Source organism: Lucilia cuprina, chromosome 3, assembly GCF_022045245.1.
Source record: "Lucilia cuprina isolate Lc7/37 chromosome 3, ASM2204524v1, whole genome shotgun sequence".
In the NCBI taxonomy this organism is placed as follows: domain Eukaryota; kingdom Metazoa; phylum Arthropoda; class Insecta; order Diptera; family Calliphoridae; genus Lucilia; species Lucilia cuprina.
In genome coordinates this window covers 8,387,302-8,410,917 of record NC_060951.1, presented here as the reverse complement: position 1 = coordinate 8,410,917, position 23,616 = coordinate 8,387,302, and the positions used below count along the sequence as shown (strand labels likewise).

The window sequence follows — 23,616 nt, the reverse complement described above, 5'->3', positions numbered from 1 at the left end:
AAGATGAGCGAATAAAAACTCTGGGCCACAAGTAGAAATGAATGCAATTTTAAGCTTTTATTATATAAAAATAATGAAAACGGATCTATAAGTTAAAACAAAGTCATTTTTCATGGATATATTAGCAGCAGCAAAACACTAGCTAGAAAACAAAATCCAAAAACCACCCTACATCGATATATTCCAAATCTGATTTAGTTGAAATTGAGAATTTCATTAAAAATAAATGAATGTGTTTTTACATGAGTTTGAGTGGCTTTAATAGGATTAAATTAAGTTCTTTGTTTATACTTTTGTTGGAAGATAAAAGGATTAAAACATTTTCAAATTAACTTGACATTGAGTAAAAAAGCAACAATTTAGGAAATTGCAAACACAAAATTTAATTAAAATTTTTATTAATTTAATTAAATAAATATTTTTTTACTACCACAGGCATGCATCGTAAATCAATCGAGGCTCAACATACCCTAAATAACGATTCGGGTGTTAGTGATCAAGAGGAGAATGAATTAGAATCTTCGGGATCAAAATCGAATGAAGAGTTACAGCAACAACGTCAATTATCATCTTCAAATGAATCCCTAAATGTTGTTAGTCCCACTCCAACAAATCTTCCACAATCTTTATTATCTCCTGCCTCAACTCCCACCGCCACCTCAACATCTTCGGCTTCACCACATATTGACTTGAGTTCACCTTCACCTAATACCCAACAAATGCAACAGTATTTCTCTAATACATCACCACAACAACAATATACAACTACACAGAGTGTAGCACACTTGCCACCACCCGCCGCATTACCCGCTCTTAATAGTTCATCATCTGGTTCTGATGTTGTTGCTGTTCCACCACCCTCTTATCATCCGCTTTTGGATGCTGCCAATGCTAGTGCATGTGCTGGAGCGGCCAGTACCAAAGATTTTCATATGATTATGAATACCGCTGTGGCAGCAGCTGCTGCTGTGGCCGCTCACAACAGTGCTGGAGATCTGTATGGAACGGCATTAGTTCAAGATCCCGATACTTTTAGGTAAGTTAATGATGGTTTCAACTATGGTCCAATATTCGATATACTTTTTTTAACCTATATCCCGAGAGCCACTTATGTGAAGGCCACCTATAAATAGATCGCTTGATATATAACATACACATGTACAAACTACGTACGCATTACTTATCTATCAAAACTTTTTAGTGAAACCGATTAGGAAGTTAGAAAGTTTTTGCTGAAGTTGTAGGTTCTAAAAAATCGTTTCCAAAAAAATAGTTCAATTATGTGTTATCACATTAAAAAACAAATTGATAATTAATTTTTTCTTTCTGAAAAATTTTTTTCGGTATAAATACCAGACAAGCAAACATCAAGAAATAGTTCAGTTCCTTAGACTACAACAGTCACTAGAAAAAAATCAATAATGAAATCTGGTAAATATTAAACTTCTACTCTTTTAGTTTAGTTATTATAAATCTCATTAATATATCAATTTATATTACAGTTATCTTTTTCACCATTTTGGCTTTTGCCCTTGCCTGCGTTTTGGCCTGCGATCCCGATGGCAACAATCAACCTGAATGTACTGCCAAAAATGTAAATGTACCCGTTCGTAACTTCTGGGATCCCACTCACTATTGGTTGTGTAAATCTGCTGGTGCCGTTGCCGAATCTGTACGTTGTCCCGATGCTGAAGGTTTCGATTCAGCTAAGGGTGCTTGTGTACCCTTCAGTCAATGGCAATGGACTGAACCCTGCCCACCTGCTTAGAAATAATGTTAAAATTTTGAAATAAAAAAGAAAAACTATATTTAATGTAAAATTATGGATTTAAGTCTTAACAATATGTAGAATTATAGTTTATAGATTGGAGTAGTGACTAGACTATGGTCTGATATAATCTATATATTCTAGACTTTATATAGTACGACTATAGTCTTTATAATAGCCAACTAAATCAACTATAGTCTGGATAAATGACTTAGCTATAGTCTTAATTATTATCTAAAACAAATCCTACACTAAAATATAGTCTGGACTTTAGACTCAATTAAAGTCTAGATCATTGATTCAAATTCATATACCCAACTATAGTCTGTAATAAAGACTCCAATATAGTCTGGACTATAGAATCCACAATAGTCTGGACTATAGACTTCACTATAGTCTGGAAAATAGATTAAACTTTTGTTTATTCAACTAGACTTTAGTCCAGACTATTAACTCAGCTATAGTCTGGACTATAGACTTAACTTCAGTCAGGACTATAAACTCCAGTAAGTCTGAACAAACAACTCAACTATAATCTGGAAAATAGACTCAACTATAGTTTATACTATAGACTTAACTATAGTTTGGATTATAGACTTGACTATAATCTGGACTATAGACTCATCTGTAGTATGGACTATAGACTCAACTATAGTTTGCACAATCGACTCAACTATATTCTGGACTTATAGTCTGGACAATAGACCTTACTGTAGTCTGGACTGTATACACATCTATAGTTTAGACAATAGCCTCAACTATAATCTGGACTTATAGTCTGGTCAGTAGACCTTACTATAGGCTGGACTATAGACTCCACTATAGTCTGGACTATAGACTCCACTATAGTCTGGACTATAGACTCTACTATAGCCTTGACTATAGACTCCACTATAGTGGAGTCTATAGTCACTATAGTCTGTGCTATAGACTCCACTATAGTCTGGACTATAGACTTCACTATAGTATGGAAAATAGACTCAACTTTTTTCTAGACTATATATTCAACTAAACTTTAGTCCAGACTATTAACTCTGCTATAGTCTGGACTATAAACTCAGCTATAGTTTGGACTATAGTCTGGACTATAGACTCTACTATAGTGTTGAACAACAATAGTCTGGACAATAGACTCAACTTTAGTCTAGACTATAGACTTCACTATAGTCTGGACTATTGACTCAACTATAGACTAGACTGTAGACAGAACTTTAATCTGTATTATAGACTGGACTATAAACTCAACTATAGTCTGGACTATGAACTCAACTATAAGCTCGACTACAGACCCAAAAACTTTCTGAACTATAGACTCAGCTATAGTATGCACTATAGACACATATAATCTGGACCATAGACTCAACTATAATCTGGACAATAGACTCAACTATAATCTGGACTATAGACTCAACTATAATCTAAACTATAGACTCTACTATAGTCTGGACTATATACTCAACTACAGTCTGGACTATAGACTCAACTATAGTATGGACTATAGACTCATATAATCTGGATCATAGACTGAACTTCAAACTATAAGTCCTATAGTCCTAGTTAAAAAAAACCCTATTGACTGAACAGCTCTAGGCAAAACTAATGCTTAGACTATAATCGGGTTTATTCCAAAGATTGTCTATGTCTATCTATCTAGTCTATGTTCTATCTGTAGTCTAGATACAGATAAAACATAGACTAGATTTTAGACTAAACTTGACTATAGTACTATAGACTAAACAATAGTCAAACAATACTATAAACTTTGGACTATACTATAATCTGAGCTATATACTAGATTCCACAAAAATATATAATACACTAGAGTCCAGATCGTAGATAAGACCGTAGTCTAAACTATAATTTCAATTATTATTTCGTCTGAAGTTCAAACTGTCGAATATAAACTCTAGTCCGAACTATATACTAGACTACAGAGCAGACTGTAAACTATATTTTAGTTCAAACTATAAATCAGACAATGGTTAAGACGATAATCCAGGCTGTATTCTATACTATATATCATTTTTAAGCTCCTAACGTTATACGAACAGTTTTCATATTTTATCTTATTATATATTTTAATCGGCAATATAAATTAATTTTTGTTTTAATTTATTTAAGTTTCCACTTTCTATAGTTTTCGTCTAAAGAAAACATTTTTCATTGCTTTGCTTCCTTTGTTTCCTTTGTTTCCTTTGCTTCTTTTGCTTCAGGTGGGCAAGGATCAGTCCATTTCCATTCTTTGAAGGGTACACAAGCACCCTTATCTGCATCGAAACCTTGAGCATCAGGACATTTTACAGATTTAGCTTCACCACCAGCAGTTTCACACAACCAATAGTGAGTGGGATCCCAGAAGTTACGAACGGATGCATTTACATTTTGGTCGTTACATTCAGGCTTATTGCTGCCTTCGGGCTTACAGGACAAAATGCAAACAATACCAATAGCCAATATAGTAAAAAAGATAACTGGAATATAAGTAAAAATATATATAGATTTTGGAATAGTGTATTTGGGCTATAAGATTAAATTGTTCAATATTTACAAGATTTCATCGTTGTTAGGTTTTTAAGCCTCTGTAGTTGTTAACGATATTTTTTTTAACTTGTGTGGCACTTATATCAAAATTATCACTATTTATATTCTATATTACATTAAATATACCATTGCAAATGAATGTGGAATGGTGCATTATTCATAGCTTCAAGCGATTCGATGCAGCTGTAGAAGTTAAAACTATATCGAAAAAGATGTTAGGTTTTCCATTAAAGTGAGAATAGTGTGTACTGCGGGAGCCATTATATCAGCAGCCATCAGTCGGCATTGAAATTCGTTCCTCTTTTTGGCCTATGCTCGTTTTATACATCGTTTTCATAAAGAATAACTACAATTCTTGTTTGATATAAGAATATGTATGAATGTAGTAGAAAATCTGTTCCTAATTCATGTCAGAAGTTCTCAGAACTGAAGTAGACTAACTTGCGTCAATTTTCAACGCCCCTATAACTATACACACATTTGTACATATGTATGTGTATCACCAATCTTGATAATATTTATAAAATTACATAAAAAAATATTATGTAAAGTTATATAACATATATTAATTAACGTTATCAAAATTTTTACACAGTTTACAATTTCTACGAATTATATCACTTTAAAAAAAAATGTTGTACATATTTTCATAATAAATATGTAGTTCGTAATTAATTTAATTAATATAATAATTAATATAATTAAACTCATCTTTAGTCTGAGCTTTAGACTTATCAATAGTCTTGACTATAGAATCATCTTTAGTTTGTACTATAAACTCATCTACATATAGTCTGGATTATAGACTCAACTATAGTGGACTATAGAATATACTCTAGTCTAGATTATAGAATATACCATAGTCTGGACTATAGAATAGACTATAGTCTGGACTGTAGAATAGACCATAGTATGGACTATAGAATAAACTATAGCCTGGACCATAGAATAAACTATAGTCTGGACTATAGAAAAGACTATATTCTGGACTATATAATATACTATATTCTGGACTATACTAGAATAGTCTTGGCTATAGTCTTAACTATAGAATAGACTATAGTCTGGACTATAGAATGGACTATAGAATAGACTATAGTCTGGACTATAGAATAGACTACAGTCTGCTATAAATAGAGTAAATAGAGTACAGTCTGGACTATAGAATAGACTATAGTCTGGACTATAGAATAAACTGTAGTCTGGCCTATAGAATATACTATAGAATAAACTTTATTCTGTTCTATAAAATAGACTATAGTCTGGACTATAGAATAGACTATAGTCTGGACTATAGAGTAGACTATAGTCTGGACTATAGAATAGACTATAGTGTGGACTATAGAAAAGACTACAGTCTGATCTATAGAATAGAGTACAGTCTGGACTATAGAATAGACTATAGTCTGGACTATAGTCTGAACTATAAATTGAATTATAGTCTGGACTATAGAATATACTCTAGTCTGGACTATAGAATAGACTATAGTCTGGACTATAGAATAGACTATAATCTGGACTATAGAATAGACTATAGTCTGGACTATAGAATAGACTACAGTCTCGACCATAGAACAGACTATAGTCTAGACTATATAATAGACTATAATCTGGACTATAGAATAGACTATAGTCTGGACTATGGAATAGACTATAGTCTGGACTATAATCTGGACTATAGTCTAAACAATAGTCTGGAGTATAGACTGTTCTATAAAATACTATTAATAGACTTTAGTCTGGACTATAGAATAGACCATAGTCTGGACTGTAGAATAGACTATAGTCTGGACTATAGAATAGACTATAGAATAGACTATAGTTTGGACTATAGAATAGACTACAGTCTAGACTATAGAATATACTATAGTCTGGACTATAGAATATACTATAGTCTGGACTATAGAATATACTATAGACTATAGTCTGGACTATAGAATAGACTATAGTTTGGTCTATAGAATAGACTATAGTCTGGACTATAGAATAGACTATAGTCTGGACTATAGAATAGACTATAGACTATAGTCTGGACTATAGATCTAGACTATAGAATAGACTATAGTCTAGACTATAGAATAGACTATAGTCTAGACTATAGATAGAATATACATATAGTCTAGACTATAAATAGAGACTATAGTCTAGACTATAGAATAGACTATAGTCTAGACTATAGAATAGACTATAGTCTAGACTATAGAATAGACTATAGTCTAGACTATAGAATAGACTATAGTCTAGACTATAGAATAGACTATAGTCTAGACTATAGAATAGACTATAGTCTAGACTATAGAATAGACTATAGTCTAGACTATAGAATAGACTATAGTCTAGACTATAGAATAGACTATAGTCTAGACTATAGAATAGACTATAGGTCTTAGACTATAGAATAGACTATAGTCTAGACTATAGAATTAGACTATAGTCTAGACTATAGAATAGACTATAGTCTAGACTATAGAATAGACTATAGTCTAGACTATAGAATAGACTATAGTCTAGACTATAGAATAGACTATAGTCTATAGACTATAGAATAGACTATAGTCTAGACTATAGAATAGACTATAGTCTAGACTATAGAATAGACTATAGTCTAGACTATAGAGTAATAGACTATAGAATAGACTATAGTCTAGACTATAGAATAGACTATAGTCTAGACTATAGAATATGACTATAGTCTAGACTATAGGAATAGACTATAGAATAGACTATAGTCTAGACTATAGAATATAGCTATAGTCTAGACTATAGAATTAGACTTGATATTCTTAGACTATAGAATAGACTATTAGTCTAGACTATATAGAATAGACTATAGTCTAGACTAATAGAGATAGACTATAGTCTAGACTATAGAATAGACTATAGTCTATACTATAGAATAGACTATAGTCTAGACTATAGAATAGACTATAGTCTAGACTATAGAATAGACTATAGTCTAGACTATAGAATAGACTATAGTCTAGACTATAGAATAGACTATAGTCTAGACTATAGAATAGACTATAGTCTAGACTATAGAATAGACTATAGTCTAGACTATAGAATAGACTATAGTCTAGACTATAGAATAGACTATAGTCTGGACTATAGAAATAGACTATAGTCTAATACTATAGTCTAGACTATAGTCTAGACTATAGAATAGACTATAGTCTAGACTATAGTCTAGACTATAGAATAGACTATAGAATAGGCTATAGTCAAGACTATAGAATAGACTATAGTCTAGACTGTAGAATAAACTACAGTCTAGACTGTAGAATAAACTACAGTCTAGACTATAAAATAAACTATAGTCTAGACTATAGAATAAACTATAGTCTAGACTATAGAATAAACTATAGTCTAGACTATAGAGTAAACTATAGTCTAGACTATAGAGTAAACTATAGTCTAGACTATAGAATAAACTATAGTCTAGACTATAGAATAAACTACATTCTAGAATAAACTATAGTCTAGACTATAAAATAGACTATAGTGTGGATACAGAATAAACTGAATAGACTAAAATTTGGAATATAAAATAGACTTGGTGTGGACTGTTGTTTGTAGTATAGAATAGACTATAGTCTGGACTCTACAGTCTGGCTTATATAACAGACAATTCTGAGGACTATAGAATAGACTACAGTCTGAACTATAGATTCGACTTTAGAATAGACTTAAGTCTGTACTAAAGACTTTACTTTAGTTCGCTTTGCAGTCCAGATCTGAACTATCGATTCGATTTCAAAATAGACTATTGTAGAATCATACTATAGTCCAGTCTGTGATCACTGATCAGTTAAAAATGGCAATGATATTAAAGAAAACCTTGAAATTATTAATTTATTTAAATCGTTTTAAATTAAATTCTTACGAAAATGGACATTAGATTAACAAGGTACTTAAGATTTAGATCTAAAAATTTCATTTTTAAAGACGATAATAGCAATTTTTTAATTATTTATTTTTTTAATAAATATTTTATGAATCAATGTATTTTTTTTAATAATTTGATAAACACTGATATATAATTAAATATATAAAAAATGTATATATAAATGTAGATATATACATATGTATTTGTTTTGATTCATTAAAATTTTATCTCTAGGTCGCAATCTCAGTTTAACAAGTTCCTTAAAAAAACATTGAAACTGCGGCACTTTCGCACTCTATTATCTTATTTTGTTATCAATTTTTATATATTTAATTATAATGATAGAGAAAATGAGATATTTTTTTTATAAAAATCAAACAGTTAAAAATTGCAACATAAAAAACTACTAATATTTTCAATTAAAACATATTTGTGTTAAAAATAATTGATAACATTATTTTTTTATTTCTAACAAAGAATCTTGTTTTTTCTTGAACTGTGACTCAGCAAAAGCAAAAAAATCAAAATCGGTAAACATATGAACGATTTAAATTCCTTATAAAAACCCCAAATCAAAGAGAAATTTTAGAAAGTAATTAATTGGCTTTTACCACAACAACAACTAAATTCATAATGAAATTCAGTAAGTAGAAGTTTTGTAGAAACTTTTTTCCAAAAAATTAAAAAAAAAATCCTTTAAATTATTTTTATAAATTTTCAACAGTTGTCTGTTTAACTATCTTGGCTTTCGCTGTTGCCTTCGTATCGGCTTGTGATCCTGATGGCGATAACAAACCCGAATGCAATACCAGAAACGTTAATGTACCAACACGTAACTCCTGGGATCCTACCCATTTCTGGTTATGCTCATCGGCCGGTGCTGATGCCGAAAGCAAACCATGCCCAATTGGTGAAGGTTTCGATGCCACAAAGGGCGCTTGTGTAGCATGGAGTGAATGGAAATGGACAAATCCTTGTCCTGAAAACGAATCTAACTAAGTGTGAATACTTTTTTCAAATATCGAGAAATAAATATCCTTCAGATGAATTGAAATCAAGAAAGAAATTGTTTTTAGAAATCTATTATTATGCAAACCATCATTCTATATGGTAATATACTTCAGAAGGAATATAGTTTTGACCCGACTATATACTCTCAACTTTATTATGGACTATTGATTCAGTTATGTACTATAGACTTGACTACAATCTGGACAACAGGCTCTACTAAGTTCTTAACTAAATATTGTTCTCAAGACACTACTAACGTCTTGACTATAAAATCGACTATAGCATAGCCTATATTCTATACTATAAACCCAAGTATATTCAGGGCTATAGATCCAACTGTAGCCTGGAACATAAACCCGTCTAAAATCAATATTATAGACTCATTGATAATCAGGATTATAAACCCGACTACAGTATGGGCTATAGACTCGACCAGTTTAAACTATAAGCTATGGTATGGACTATTATTCTTACTATAGTTTGGATCATAACCCGACTATTTTTTCGATCCACACATTAGTATCTTATTTAATTCAGACTTTGTCTACAATCAAGATTATAACTATGATCGGTTTTATAACTATGATCAAGTCTATAGTCTTGACTATAGTCGAGAACCTTAGAACTGGATCATAGCTGCAACTATATTCTGGAGTATGGATCCAACTATAATCGGGGCTAAAGACCCACCTAGAGTATGGAGCATATTCCTAAATATGGCCCAGACTGGATCCGGTCTATTGATTCCACTATAGTTTGGACATAAGACCCATCTAGAGTATGGAGCATATTCCTAAATATGGCCCAGACTTGGTCTGGTCTATTGATTCCACTATAGTTTGGTCATAATCTTAAGTCTAAACTATAACACCTACTATGGTCTGTACTGTAGACTGGACCAATGTTATAAAACCGACTATAGTCTTACCAATAGCCACAATATGGACTAACGACCCGACTATTCTTCGACCATAGGACCGACTATCTTGTGAACAATAGACGCGGCCTTAGTCACGACTATAATCAGGACAATAAAACCGTCTAGAGTCCTGACTGTAGACCCGATCATAGTTTTAAAACAGATCATCTTGACTGTAGACACAGACTGGACTATATACTAGCCTAAAGCATGGATCATAGCTGCAAATATAGTCTAACTATAGACCCACCTAAAGTATAGACCATATTCCCAAATATAGCCCAGACTATAAACCGTGATCTGGTCTATTGATTCTACTATAGTTCGGACATTAGACCCGACTTCTGTTTAAACTATAGCACCGAGTATAGTCCAGACTATAGACCGTTATAAAACAGACTATAGTCTCATCAATGGCCACAGTTTGGACTAATGACCTGACTATAGTCTAGACCATAGGCGCAACTATTGTCCGGATCCGACAATAATCTGAGCTAAGGACCCAACTATAGTCTTGACCATATTTCCGTACATAGCTCAAACTAAAAACTGTTTTCTGAACTATTGCTTTCACTATGGTTGAAACTTTAGACCTTACATAACCGGATCAAATTTATGAAACTTTAGATGCAAACAACAGACTATAACCTGATTTATAGACAACAGAATCATGTCTGGACTATATATCCGATTATAGTCTGGACTAATAAAGTTTAAACATTAACTATGCTCTGAATTATTGATACTACCAAAATTTACAATCTGGACTATAGATCCGACTACAATCTGGTCTATATATCCTTCTATAATATGGGTTATATAATTATTAGATTGACTATAGTTTTATATACATACACAGTTTGGACTAACAGTGGTCATTTGATTCTAATATATTTTAGACTTTAGACCCGACTATAGATCCAACTGCAGATCCGACAATATATCATATTAAAATCTGGACTAAAGATCCACCTACAATCTGAACTATATAATAGTAAAACAGACTATAGCCTTAATCTCAGATATAGTCTAAACTGGCAATAGTCTGGACATTGAATTCGAATATAGTGTAGGCTATAATCTCTACTTTAGACTGAACTATACAACAATACAATGTATTTAAAAAATACATCCTTCTAAAAATATCAATCTCTTTAATTTAATTTAAAATTCGATTATCGTTAATTCCAAAGTCTTCAATAAAAAATTGTCCTTTCTTTAAGCAGATGGGCAAGGTTCAGTCCATTTCCATTCACTGAAGGGTACACAAGCACCCTTAGCTGAATCGAAACCTTCAGCATCGGGACAACGTACAGATTCAGCAACGGCACCAGCAGATTTACACAACCAATAGTAAGTGGGATCCCAGAAGTTACGAACGGGTACATTTACATTTTTGGCAGTACATTCGGGTTGATTATTGCCATCGGGATCACAGGCCAAAACGCAGGCAATGGCAAAAGCCAAAATAGCGAAAAAGATAACTGGAAAGAAAAAGAAGAAAAGGGAATGCTAGGCAACTTTTCCTCATAACTCATAACTATATCCTTCTATTTACCAGATTTCATGTTTATGTTGTTATTAGTAGCCTCCGTAGTATTCCGCGATATCTATGTACTTGCTGAATTATTTTAGTTTTCTGTAGTATTTATACCAATTTTTTTTTTTTTGTAAAGCATATTTTTTTTTGCTCAAACTATAAGCAAAACTTAAGTTTTTTATCAATATGTTTTTACTAGTTGATAAGACCAATGTTAAATTGAACTTTATTTGAAAATGTGAAAATTTAGTGGCAAATTTTTAACAACAATTTTGGCAAACTACATTTTCATTGAATTTGTACTTCCTGACTTCCTAAGGGGTTTTCAATCAAAAGTTGTTATAGTACTTGATTGATAAATGATGTGTATGAATGTTGTTCATTTTTAAATGTAAATTAATACAAACTGTTTTGAGATCAAGTTAAATATATAGTCCAGACGATAGCCAAAATTTTAGTCCGGAATATAGACTACTTTGTAGTCCACAGACTATAAACTAGAGAAAAGTGTAGACTTTAGACTAATCTGTAGTCAGGACTATGAAATAATTTAGGAAGAATATTTAAAAGAATATAATCCAGACTACATAAGGGACTATAATCCATGGTGTAGTTCATAGTAAAGCAGAAGTCCCAACTATAGAAAGGACTTCAAAATAGACTATAGGTCAGATTATAGAATGTACTATAGTACAGACTGCAGAATAGATAGAATTTAAAAATAGAATATACTATAATTTAGACTATAGAATAGCCGATAGTAGAGATAATATACAAGGCTATAATCCATACCTATAGTATAGACAATAATCCAGACAGTAGGCTAGACCATAATCCAGACTATAGAATACACTATAGTCTGATCTACAGAATAGATAAGTAAAGACTATAGACTAGAAAAAAGTTCAAACTATAGACTGTAATCCAGATTTTGATATCCAGATTGATTATTCCATAGGTCAGATTATGGTCTAGAGTCAAGACTATAAAATAGATTATAGTCCAGACTGTAGAATAAAATACGGACCTGACTATAGAATATAATATAGTCCAGATTATAGAAGAGACTATTGTCAAACTTTAGAATAGACTATAGTCGAGATTATAGACTAGACAATTGTTCATATTTTAGACTAGAATAGATATAACCCAGGCTCCAGTCTAGACTGCAGCAAATACCGTAGTTCGGTAATAGAATAGACTATAATACAGACTATTAGAATATAATATAGTGCAAAATATAGAATAGAATACTGTCAGTCTTTAGAATAGACTATAGTCAAGATTATACTTTAGACTGGAATATAGAATAGGCCATAGACTACACTATATTCCAGACTATATAATGAACTAAAGAATAAGCTCTAATCCAGGCTATATAATGGACTCCACTCTAGACTGTAGAAAACATCCTAGTTTAGACAATACAATGGACCCTAGTCCAGACTATTGAGTATACAGTTATTCAGGCCGTAGAATTGGCTATTGTCTATAATTTGGATATTTTTCAACTCTATTGTTTCAACTATAGATTATTCTATAGTTCTATAGAATGGATTCCAGTCAAGATCGTAGTTCAGACTATAGAATAGACTATAGTCTAGACTATTTAATAGACAATTGTCCAGACTATAGAATAGATCTGTAATCTGTAATCTGTTTAATTCTATTGCTTGAACTATATATGTACTGAACTATAGACCAGTCAGGAACTAAACAATAGTCAAAACTATATAATAGAATATAAGCCATACTATTGATCAGACTACAGATAAGGCTATAAAGCAGTCTATTAACTAGCCCGTATTCAATACTATAAACTAAGCTTCAGTCCAAAAAGAACAATGTGTAGAAACAACTTCTGAATAACTTCCTAAAGGGTTTCATTCAAAAGTTTTGTTAGTTTTTGTTCAGTCCCGTCTATTAACTTTACTGTAGTCCAAACGATGGACTATAGTATTAAATATTGTTCAGACTATAGTCTAAAATGTGTACTAAGCTATAGACCAAACTATAAGTAAACTAAAAGAGAGACTATTGTTCAGATTACTAAAGTTAGGAATAAAGACTAGTCTAAACCATATATACTAGTATATAGTATATAGTATATAGTATATAGTATATAGTATATAGTATATAGTATATAGTATATAGTATATAGTATATAGTATATAGTATATAGTATATAGTATATAGTATATAGTATATATAGTATATATTATATATACTATAGATCATACTATAGACTAGTCTCTACACACATTCCTAACTATTGAAAATAGTACGTTTTTAGTTAGCAATTGAAATTATAATGTATTTGTCATTCGCAAGATTTAATTACATAATTTTAAGCGGCAACCTCAGGACATGGTTCAGTCCATTGCCATACATCAAAAGAAACACATTCACCCTTAGCAGAGTCAAAACCTTGTGAATCCGGACAACGTACCGATTCAGCAACAGCACCGGCCGATTTGCACAGCCAATAATGAGTGGGATCCCAGAAGTTACGTATGGGTACATTTAAATTATTGCTCGTACATTCTGGCTGATTATTGCCGTCAGGATTACAGGCCAAAACAGCGGCAACAGCAAGGGCCAAAACCGTGAAAAAGACTACTAAAGAAAAAAAAAAAAAAAAACAAAATTGTTTTTTTAAGTCTTCACCGGTTTACGGAAAAATATAGTTTACCTACCAGTTTTCATGTTGTGCAAATTTTGAGGTGTGTACCTTAGTTTCACTGCTACTAGAGAAGTTATTTGTGTTTTATAGTTTAGTCTAGTATTTATATTAAAAAAACACTTGTAAAATTACTTGCATTACAATTTAAAATTTACTATTATGTATTGTAAAACATGTGTTTTCAATTTGTTAACATAATTGTAAAATTGAACTACATGCATTCAAAAAATGCATTAAAATGCACGCATTCATATCAAAACATTGGGGAAAAGTTATTTTTAATTACATTCATGAGAACACTTATAACATCGGAACAAAATTTACAATATTCCTAAGACTTGCAAGTTAATTTTATGTAGATTAAATTTTAATTGTAATTTCTACCCATTTACTACCCATAAGTAAGCATTTAGATTGTAGGTCTTCCCGTAATAAGTCCACATATATGCAAGTCCGCCCAGTTCTTCTCCAAATGTTTTTTTTGCGAATTTTGAGTTTATTTAATGTGGGGGTAGTTAATTAGTTAGTTAGTTAGTTAGATAGTTAGTTAGTTAGTAAGTTAGTAAGTTAGTAAGTTAGTAAGTTAGTAAGTTAGTAAGTTAGTAAGTTAGTAAGTTAGTAAGTTAGTAAGTTAGTAAGTTAGTAAGTTAGTAAGTTAGTAAGTTAGTAAGTTAGTAAGTTAGTAAGTTAGTAAGTTAGTAAGTTAGTAAGTTAGTAAGTTAGTAAGTTAGTAAGTTAGTAAGTTAGTAAGTTAGTAAGTTAGTAAGTTAGTAAGTTAGTAAGTAAGTTAGTGGTACCTCATCGCTGGGATCTTTACCCACACCCGCGGGCTTAGTGGTCGCTTTTGGTTTACAAGCAGCCAGCTTGGGCCGGCTGCTTACGCTTGTTGTTGTTGTTGCTCCAGTTGCTCGCGAAGAAGTAAAGCCTAGTTGCTACTACCTGACTAGTCCAGACGCCAGTAGCATTCCATATATCACAGCACAGAGTCGCCGCTATGGAATTTGTTTCTCCGGATGTTATCAAGCCCTGGACCCGATTCGAAGGCAATTCTTTCTTCTCTAACATTCTTGGGGGAGGGATTGCTTCAATTTTTACCTACTGCCCGGACTACAAACCGCCATACCACTGGGATCAAAGAGACCGTCCAATCTGGAACAGACGCTTGTTGTATTTCGAGACATGCACACTTAAGTGCGTGATTCCAAGGGATTTCGATGGACTTTCCGTTGATTGCCTTGGTTCAATGACAGGAGAAGCAAATCAATATATCATTCCTAACAGACCGACCAATATGGGAAGCAGACATCTATTAGGTGACCCTAATCAAGAGTGACCCTAGAAGGCAGCCTGCTCAACCAAAACTTTCTCTGTCAGCATAACCCATGAGTTTCATTGCACTTAAGCCTTCATATCGCGACAAGATGACTACCTGTCATGAAGGGTAGTTAGTTAGTTAGCAAGAAAGTAAGTATGTTAGGTAGTTCCTCCGCATAGTCAACACCATCTATATGCTGTACTCCCAACTAGATCATAGTTCTTAGAATACACAGTTCAGACTACACAATAGAAAATACGCCAATGCGTACAGACAAGTCCATAGTCTAATTCATATGATAGGCTATAATTCTGACTGCAGATTAGACAACAGTCCACAACACATAATACACTATAACATGGACTGTAAAGTAGACTATAGTCCAGCATATAGAATAGACTATTGTTAAGACTGCAGAATATACAATACTCCAGACTGTAGGCCATACTATAGTCCAGACTACTGAATAAACTACAGTCCAGTCTATAGTTCAGATTTTAGAATAGATTATGGCTGAGACTGTAGAATGGACTACGGCATAGACAACCGGTCATTTGCCTATTGTCTATATCATATTTTATCTTCATATTATAAACTCAACTATAGTCGTGTCTATATAATATAATATAGTTGAGACTACAGAATAGACAATACTACAGACTTTAGACCAGACTACTGAATAGACTAAATTCCAATTCAGACTTTAGATTATAGTCGAGACTACAGACTAGACCTGACTATAGTGTTAAGACCTCGCAATTGTTTAGATTATATAATACACTTGTCTTCAGATTATAAACATAACCAAAGATTATATTGGTTCTAGTCCCCACTTTGAACATCACATCAGACTAAACTAAAGACTATTGTCTACATTTTAGTTAAAACTATAGTACAAACTAAGAACTAGATATTAGATTTACAAACGTTTTGCCATTTATTTATGAACTTTAACAAATTTTCATTATTTTTAAGCAGAAGGGCAGGGTTCAGTCCATTGCCATTGATCGAAGGGAACGCAAGCACCCTTAGCAGAATCGAAACCCTCAGCATCGGGACAACGTACGGATTCAGCAGTGGCACCAGCAGATTTACACAACCAATAGTGTGTGGGATCCCAGAAGTTACGAACGGGTACATTTACATTTTTGGCAGTACATTCAGGTTGATTATTGCCATCGGGATCACAGGCCAAAACGCAGGCAAAGGCAAAAGCCAAAATGGCGAAAAAGATAACTGAAAAAAAAAAAGTTAAAATAAGCTAAGAGAAACTGGAAGTTTTAGTTTTTTAAATATTTACCAGATTTCATTTTTATTTTTTTGTTTGGCCTCTGTAGTAGTCAAGGGAACTAAGATATTTGTTGATATTTTCTCAAGTTGTCTGATATTTATATCAAAATTTATCATTTAAGTTTGCAAAATTTTTTACTTTTATCTATTTGATAAAACACGTGTTTCAATTAAACTAAATTTAGAAAGTGTTAAAGTAAAAACTAATGTATCAGGGTCACAGGTCAAAACGCAGTCAAAAGTCAACAAAATAACTGTAGAAGTAAAAAGAGATGTATATATAATCCGATTCGAAAATGTTAACATAACCGATTTTATTTTGTTTCATTTGTAATGTATTGTCTTCGGTTTTCAATGATATTAAAGAACTTATATTAATAGTCTGATCTTGAAATTTTATAACATTGTTAAGAGATATCTATCATTGTAACCAGACATTTGCAAAATTTTAATAAGATCTTTTATCGCCATTTTAAAAATATTATATAATTGTGGTATTTCTCGACAAATTGGTTAAAAAACTAAAATTCTTAATGAAAATTTGCAAATCGATAATAGATAAATACCATTAAATTTTTCAAGTATCTGGTTACAATTAACGAACAAATTGTACTTAAAATCTCAAGTAGTAGATACTTGTAAAACAATGTAATTTCACAAAAATTTTGATATAAATACTAGACCACAGTCCACAGACTATAGCAATAACTTTCGTTGAATAGCAAAGTAAGCACATCAGAAATTAAAACAAAATGAAATCGGGTAAGTTAACAATTTCTATTTTGGAACGTACATACATCTCACATACACACTCCCTGTCCTATAGTTATCTTCTTCGCAATTTTGGCTTTGTCTTGCGCCTGCATTTTAGCCTGTGATCCTGATGGCAATAATGAACCTCAATGTTCAAGAAGCAATTTAAATGTACCCGTTCGTAATTTCTGGGATCCTACTCGCTACTGGTTGTGTACAGCTGCCGGTGCTGCTGCTGAGTCGGTACGTTGTCCCGATTCACAAGGATTTGATTCAGCTAAGGGTGAATGTGTACCATTCGATCAGTGGGTATGGACCCCACCTTGCCCAGAGGCATCCGCCTAAATACATATATATTAGCAAATGATATTGGAAATTTTTAAAATCTGATAGAAAATAATAAAACCTAAAAATTTTATGATTAAAACAACGATCTATAAAATTTTTCAAAACAACAAAACGGGACTATAGAGATCCAAGATCCTACTCTGAACACTATAGGGTATAGTTTGCACTATAAGCATGACTGCAGTCTGGACTTAAGTAGAGTTTGTAGTGTAAAATATAGACAGAGGCCATATTTTGGACTATTAACTAGACTATAGTCTGGGCTATAAACAAAACTATAGTTTGGTCCATAAACAATACTATACACTGATCTAAAGACAAGATTATTGTCTGAATTATAGATAAAGATACAGTTCGGACTATATGCAAGACTCGACTATAGTCTGGACTATAAACTAGACTATAGTCTGCACTATAAACTAGACTATAGTCTGCACTATAAACAAAGCTATAGTCTGCACTATAAACAAGACTATACACTGATTTAAAGACAAGATTATGGTCTGAATTATAAATAAAGCTATAGTTCGTACTATATGCAACTCTATAGTCTCGACTATAAACAAAACAATAATCTGAACTACAGACTTGAATATAGTCCAGATTATAGACAGGACTAGGTTCTGGGTTATAGGCAGGACTATTGACAAGACTATAGTCTGGACTGTAGGCAAGACTATATTCTGGACTATAATCCAAACTATAGTATATACTTTAGACAAGACTATACTAAGACGGGTAATGACTTTAGCATAGACTATAGACTAGACTATAGTGTAGGCTATAGAGGGGACTATAGTCTAGACTATAGAGGGGACTATAGTCTAGACTATAGAAAGGACTATATTATCTAAACTATAGAAAGGACTATAGTCTTGATTATAGAGAGGACTATAGTCTTGACTATAGAGAGACTCGACTATAGATAAGACTATAGTCTCGACTATAGAGAGGACTATAGTCTGGGCTATAGAAAGGACTATAGTCTAGATTATAGGGAGGACTATAGTCTACAAAATAGAGAGGACTATAGCCTAGACCATAGAGAGGACTATAGTCTAGACTATGGAGAGGAATTTAGTCCAGACTATAGAGATTCAGTCTCGACTATAGAGAGGACTATAGTCTTGCCTATAGACATGACTATAGTCTTGACTATAGACAGGACTTTAGTTTCGACTTTATAGAGGACTATAGTCTTCACAATATAGATGACTATAGTCTAGACTATAGAAAGATCTATAGTCTACAGAGACTACTAAATTCTAGACAATAGAGAGGACTATAGTCTAGACTATAGAGAGGACTATAGACCATAGAGAAGACTATATTCTAGACTATAGAGAGGTCAATTGTCTAGACTATAGTCTGGTCTGTTAACAACACTATAGTCAAAACTATAGATAATGCTATGGTCTAGACTCTAGACTATAAACTTGACATAGACAGAAATATTGCTTAGATTATAGACAAGGCTATTCTAGACTATACACAAGACTATGATCTGCATTATAGACAGGAATATAGTGTGAACTACAGACAGGACTGTATTATTGACCATAGACTATAGAGAGGACTATTATCTAGACTATAGAGAGAACTATAGACTAAACTATGGAGAGCACTTTATTCTAAACTTTAGAGAGGATTATAATCTAAACAATAGAGACGACTATAGTCTAGACTATAGACAAGACTTTTTGACCTGGAGTAAGAGGTATAGATCTTCATAATTTTTAAGCTCCAAAATAATGAATTAAATATGATCATAAGCTCCACAAACATGGATTCTCATTCTATGTTAAGGACATCACTTATTTCCTTGTCTTAAGTCTGGTTCTGGATTTTCAATGATCTTCCTCATTTTCAGTTATTTTTTCTGTTATCTCATAAATTTTAGCTGTTTTTTGCAAAATTGTGTTAAAAACTACATATAAAACTACATATTTCTTTTCACCTTGTGCAAAAATGTTACAAATATTTTCGATTAAAATTGCACACAAGCACTCGTGTTACTCATCATTGGGAAGATATAGTAATTTATATTAATAGTTCAATTAAAAACGTGTATATTGTTAAATTGATAACAAAATAAAATAATTAGAGTTGCATTAAAATTACTATTTGATAAAAACAAAAAGATGGCAAAAATAAAGTTTTTTTGCAACTCAAATGAACTGTAAATATGTAATATCTTCACAACATCTTGCTATAAATAGCAATGCATCAAGTAAAATTACAACAAGTTCCTATTATTCACCGAAGAACCACAATTATTATATCAACAATTAAAAAAGCATGAAGTTTAGTAAGTTGTTGGATCCTGCTTTCTATATAATAATTATTACAACCATTTCCTATTTATTGTAGTCATTTGCTTGACCATCTTGTCATTGGCTGTAGCCGGTGTTTTATCCTGTGATCCCGATGGCAATAATGAACCTCAATGTTCTGCAAACAATTTAAATGTACCCATTCGTAACTTCTGGGATCCCACTCACTATTGGTTATGTAAATCGGCCGGTGCTGCTGCTGAATCGGTACGTTGTCCCGATTCTCAAGGTTTCGATTCCGCTAAGGGTGAATGCGTTTCATTCGAAGAATGGCAATGGGTTGAACCATGTCCAGAAGCCGATGCTTAATAGAAAATATATGTACTTGTATAATTTATTAAAAGAAAATAGCCAAATATATATTTAGCAGATTCATTCAACTTTTCCAGCAGTAATATTATTGGTTTTAATTGATTTCTAACATACTATAGTCCCAGACTATAAACTTTTCCGTTAACCTGCAGTATACAACTAACATTAGTTTGCACAATAGAATAGTACAACGTCAAGACTATAGAACAGTCTATAGTCTGAACTGTAAAACATTCTATAGTCTGGACTATAAAACAGTCTATAGTCTCGACTATAGAACAGTCTGTAGCTTGGACTAAATAATAGACTATAGTCTAGACTATAAAACATTCCATAGTCTAGACTATAGAACTGCCTAAAGTCTGGACTTTGAAACATTTTATAGTATAGACTAAACTATAGAATATTCTAAGTCTGTACTACAGAATTGTCAATAGTCTGGACTATAAAATAGTCTACAGTCTATAATTTGGACTATAGAACAGTCTATAGTCTGGACTATAGAACAGTCTATAGTTTGGACTATAGAATAGTCTGTAGTCTGGACTACAGAACATTCTATAGTCTGGACTATAGAACATTCTATAATCTGAACTATAGAACATTCTATAGTCTGGACTATAGAACAGTCTATAGTCTGGACTATAGAACAGTCTGTAGTCTGGACTATAGAACAGTCTGTAGTCTGGACTATATAACAGTCTGTAGTCTGGACTATAGAACAGTCTGTAGTCTGGACTATAGAACAGTCTGTAGTCTGGACTATAGAACAGACTATAGTCTGGACTATAGAACTGTCTATAGTCTGGACTATAGAACAGTCTATAGTCTGGACTATAGAACAGTCTATAGTCTGGACTCTTCTGGACTATAGAACAGTCTATAGTCTGGACTATAGAACAGTCTGTAGTCTGGACTATAGAACAGTCTGTAGTCTAGACTATAGAACAGTCTGTAGTCTGGACTATAGAACAGTCTGTAGTCTGGACTATAGAACAGACTATAGTCTGGACTATAACAGTCTGGACTATAGAACAGTCTATAGTCTGGACTATAGAACAGTCTATAGTCTGGACTATAGAACAGTCTATAGTCTGGACTATAGAACAGTCTATAGTCTGGACTATTGAACAGTCTGTAGTCTGGACTATAGAACAGTCTGTAATCTGGACTATAGAACAGTCTGTAGTCTTGTAACGGTTCGGGCGTTTTGCCCTATCCTTCAGGAGACCTGCGCTACCTATTATTCCGACCGTGCTCAGGGTTTGGGGTGCTGTTCTTAGCCTATCCTGATGAAGACATGAACACAACCCCAAACCCTGAGCACGGTCGGAATAATAGGTAGCGCAGGTCTCCTGAAGGATAGGGCAAAACGCCTGAACCGTTACAGTCATAGAACGTTCTATAGTCTGGACTATAGAACAGTCTGCAGTCTGGACTATAGAACATTCTATAGTCTGGACTATAGAACGGTCTATAGTCTGAACTATAGAACAGTCTATAGTCTGGACTATAGAACTAAACTATAGTCTATAGTCTGGACTATAAAACAGTCCATAGTCTGGACTATAAAACAGTCCATAGTCTGGACTATAGAACAGTCTATAGTCTGGACAATAGAACAGTCTATTGTGCAGACTATAGAACAGTCTATAGTCTAGACTATAGAACAGTCTTTAGTCTAGACTATAGAACAGTCTATAGTCTGGACTATAGAACTAAACTATAGTCTATAGTCTGGACTATAAAACAGTCCATAGTCTGGACTATAGAACAGTCTATAGTCTGGACTATAGAACAATCTATAGTCAAGACTATAGAACAGTCTTTAGTCTAGACTATAGAACAGTCTATAGTCTGGACTATAGAATATTCTATAGTCAGGACTATAGAATAGTCTATAGACCGGACAATAGAACAGTCTATAGTCTGGACTGTATGACATTCTATAATACTCTATAGTTTTGACTACAGAACAGTTGATAGTCTTGACTATAGAACAGTTTCTGGACTATAGTTTATAGTCTGGGCTATAGAACAATCTATAGTCTGGATTATAAAACAGTCCATAGTCTTACCTAGTGAATAGTGAGAACGATATAAAAAGTTTGTACATAAAAGAATTAAAATTCTTTTATTTTTCTATTTACAGAAATAATTCAATTGCCTGCTTACGCGCTAAAGCTCAAGAACATCAAGCTCGTCTATTGAACAGTGGCCTATTTCTACAAGTACGCTCCTTTGCAGATCTACAGCAGCGACATCAGCAACATTTAAATAAAACCCACAATAATTTACATAATAATATTAAGAATTGTGATGTAAAAGCATTGATTAAACAACAAACGGATAAAATTTTAGAAAAACAAGAGGAAAATGACGAGAAGATGGACAACAAAAATGAAATTTAACAAATATATATTTTTTAAAAAACAAGAAATATAATGAAGCCAAAAAAACGCATTAAATGTGTAAAGGGAAATGTTTGAAAATAAAAAATTTATACATAATATAGAGTTAAGAAATTTTTAATAAATAATTTTTAATTAATAAAAGAAAAACGTATTTATAGAAAAAAGTTTTATTTCTCTGTTTTAATTTCATGTTTAAGGAAGGAAAATTCTTAATTGTATGCGTTTTTTAAAATCTTAAACATATGGCAGCATTTTTTACCCAATAACAATCTAAAATATGCTAACAATAAATTTAAACGTGAATTCAAAATATTTACTATATGGTAACATTGCTGTTTTCTGAAAGCCTAAAGTTATGCTTTAAAATGTTTAAAACAAAACTCACCTCTTAAAATGGTGGCAAACTGTACTTTAACATAAGGTCGATAAAACAGTTGAACTATAACATTTATAGTACAATACTGTCGCTGTAAAAACGCCCGTAACTATTAAATACACGTCAG

The 23,616-nt window shown here is 32.5% G+C and overlaps 9 protein-coding genes across 11 annotated transcripts; 5 read left to right on the top strand and 4 right to left on the bottom strand.

Moving 5' to 3' along the window:
- Nucleotides 1-314: 314 nt before the first annotated feature.
- On the top strand, nt 315-23,195 carry LOC111685204 (putative protein TPRXL). Its single transcript, XM_046946618.1, has 2 exons — nt 315-1,036; nt 22,852-23,195. Exons 1-2 carry the CDS (start codon nt 438-440, stop codon nt 23,108-23,110), a joined length of 858 nt encoding a protein of 285 aa, XP_046802574.1. The 5' UTR covers nt 315-437; the 3' UTR covers nt 23,111-23,195.
- LOC111685198 lies at nt 1,340-1,820 on the top strand. The gene is made up of 2 exons (XM_023447447.2): nt 1,340-1,431; nt 1,503-1,820. Exons 1-2 carry the CDS (start codon nt 1,422-1,424, stop codon nt 1,766-1,768), a joined length of 276 nt encoding a protein of 91 aa, XP_023303215.1. The 5' UTR covers nt 1,340-1,421; the 3' UTR covers nt 1,769-1,820.
- On the bottom strand, nt 3,828-4,689 carry LOC111685195. Of its 2 annotated transcripts, none has more exons than XM_046946619.1 (2): nt 4,436-4,689; nt 3,828-4,239 (listed from the first exon to the last, which is right to left on the bottom strand). In XM_046946619.1, exons 1-2 carry the CDS (start codon nt 4,461-4,463, stop codon nt 3,929-3,931), a joined length of 339 nt encoding a protein of 112 aa, XP_046802575.1. In that variant the 5' UTR covers nt 4,464-4,689; the 3' UTR covers nt 3,828-3,928. The 2 variants fall into 2 exon arrangements, with proteins under 2 accessions (XP_046802575.1, XP_023303212.2); XM_023447444.2 differs by lacking the exon at nt 4,436-4,689 and adding an exon at nt 4,317-4,426.
- Nucleotides 8,714-9,261, top strand: LOC111685205. The gene is made up of 2 exons (XM_023447453.2): nt 8,714-8,838; nt 8,920-9,261. Exons 1-2 carry the CDS (start codon nt 8,829-8,831, stop codon nt 9,192-9,194), a joined length of 285 nt encoding a protein of 94 aa, XP_023303221.1. The 5' UTR covers nt 8,714-8,828; the 3' UTR covers nt 9,195-9,261.
- Nucleotides 11,263-11,746, bottom strand: LOC111685201. The gene is made up of 2 exons (XM_023447449.2): nt 11,684-11,746; nt 11,263-11,609 (listed from the first exon to the last, which is right to left on the bottom strand). Exons 1-2 carry the CDS (start codon nt 11,691-11,693, stop codon nt 11,344-11,346), a joined length of 276 nt encoding a protein of 91 aa, XP_023303217.2. The 5' UTR covers nt 11,694-11,746; the 3' UTR covers nt 11,263-11,343.
- Nucleotides 13,952-14,413, bottom strand: LOC124418876. 2 transcript variants are annotated; one of them, XM_046946620.1, is made up of 2 exons: nt 14,362-14,413; nt 13,952-14,284 (listed from the first exon to the last, which is right to left on the bottom strand). In XM_046946620.1, the coding sequence occupies exons 1-2, from the start codon at nt 14,369-14,371 to the stop codon at nt 14,013-14,015; spliced, it is 282 nt and encodes a 93-aa protein (XP_046802576.1). In that variant the 5' UTR covers nt 14,372-14,413; the 3' UTR covers nt 13,952-14,012. The 2 variants fall into 2 exon arrangements, with proteins under 2 accessions (XP_046802576.1, XP_046802577.1); XM_046946621.1 differs by having other exon boundaries at nt 13,952-14,281; nt 14,362-14,386.
- LOC111685200 lies at nt 16,577-17,070 on the bottom strand. The gene is made up of 2 exons (XM_023447448.2): nt 16,964-17,070; nt 16,577-16,899 (listed from the first exon to the last, which is right to left on the bottom strand). The coding sequence occupies exons 1-2, from the start codon at nt 16,971-16,973 to the stop codon at nt 16,634-16,636; spliced, it is 276 nt and encodes a 91-aa protein (XP_023303216.2). The 5' UTR covers nt 16,974-17,070; the 3' UTR covers nt 16,577-16,633.
- Nucleotides 17,597-18,133, top strand: LOC111685197. Its single transcript, XM_023447446.2, has 2 exons — nt 17,597-17,715; nt 17,780-18,133. The coding sequence occupies exons 1-2, from the start codon at nt 17,706-17,708 to the stop codon at nt 18,049-18,051; spliced, it is 282 nt and encodes a 93-aa protein (XP_023303214.2). The 5' UTR covers nt 17,597-17,705; the 3' UTR covers nt 18,052-18,133.
- Nucleotides 20,269-20,782, top strand: LOC111685196. The gene is made up of 2 exons (XM_023447445.2): nt 20,269-20,362; nt 20,425-20,782. The coding sequence occupies exons 1-2, from the start codon at nt 20,353-20,355 to the stop codon at nt 20,694-20,696; spliced, it is 282 nt and encodes a 93-aa protein (XP_023303213.1). The 5' UTR covers nt 20,269-20,352; the 3' UTR covers nt 20,697-20,782.
- Nucleotides 23,196-23,616: the final 421 nt, after the last annotated feature.

Coding starts and splice junctions, on each gene's coding strand:
- LOC111685204 (XM_046946618.1), top strand. CDS start 438: ATGCATCGTAAATCAATCGAGGCTCAACATACCCTAAATAACGATTCG. Junction 1,037..22,851: donor CAAGATCCCGATACTTTTAG/GTAAGTTAATGA, acceptor TTCTATTTACAG/AAATAATTCAATTGCCTGCT.
- LOC111685195 (XM_046946619.1), bottom strand. CDS start 4,463: ATGCACCATTCCACATTCATTTGCAATG. Junction 4,240..4,435: donor TTCCACATTCATTTGCAATG/GTATATTTAATG, acceptor CTTATATTCCAG/TTATCTTTTTTACTATATTG.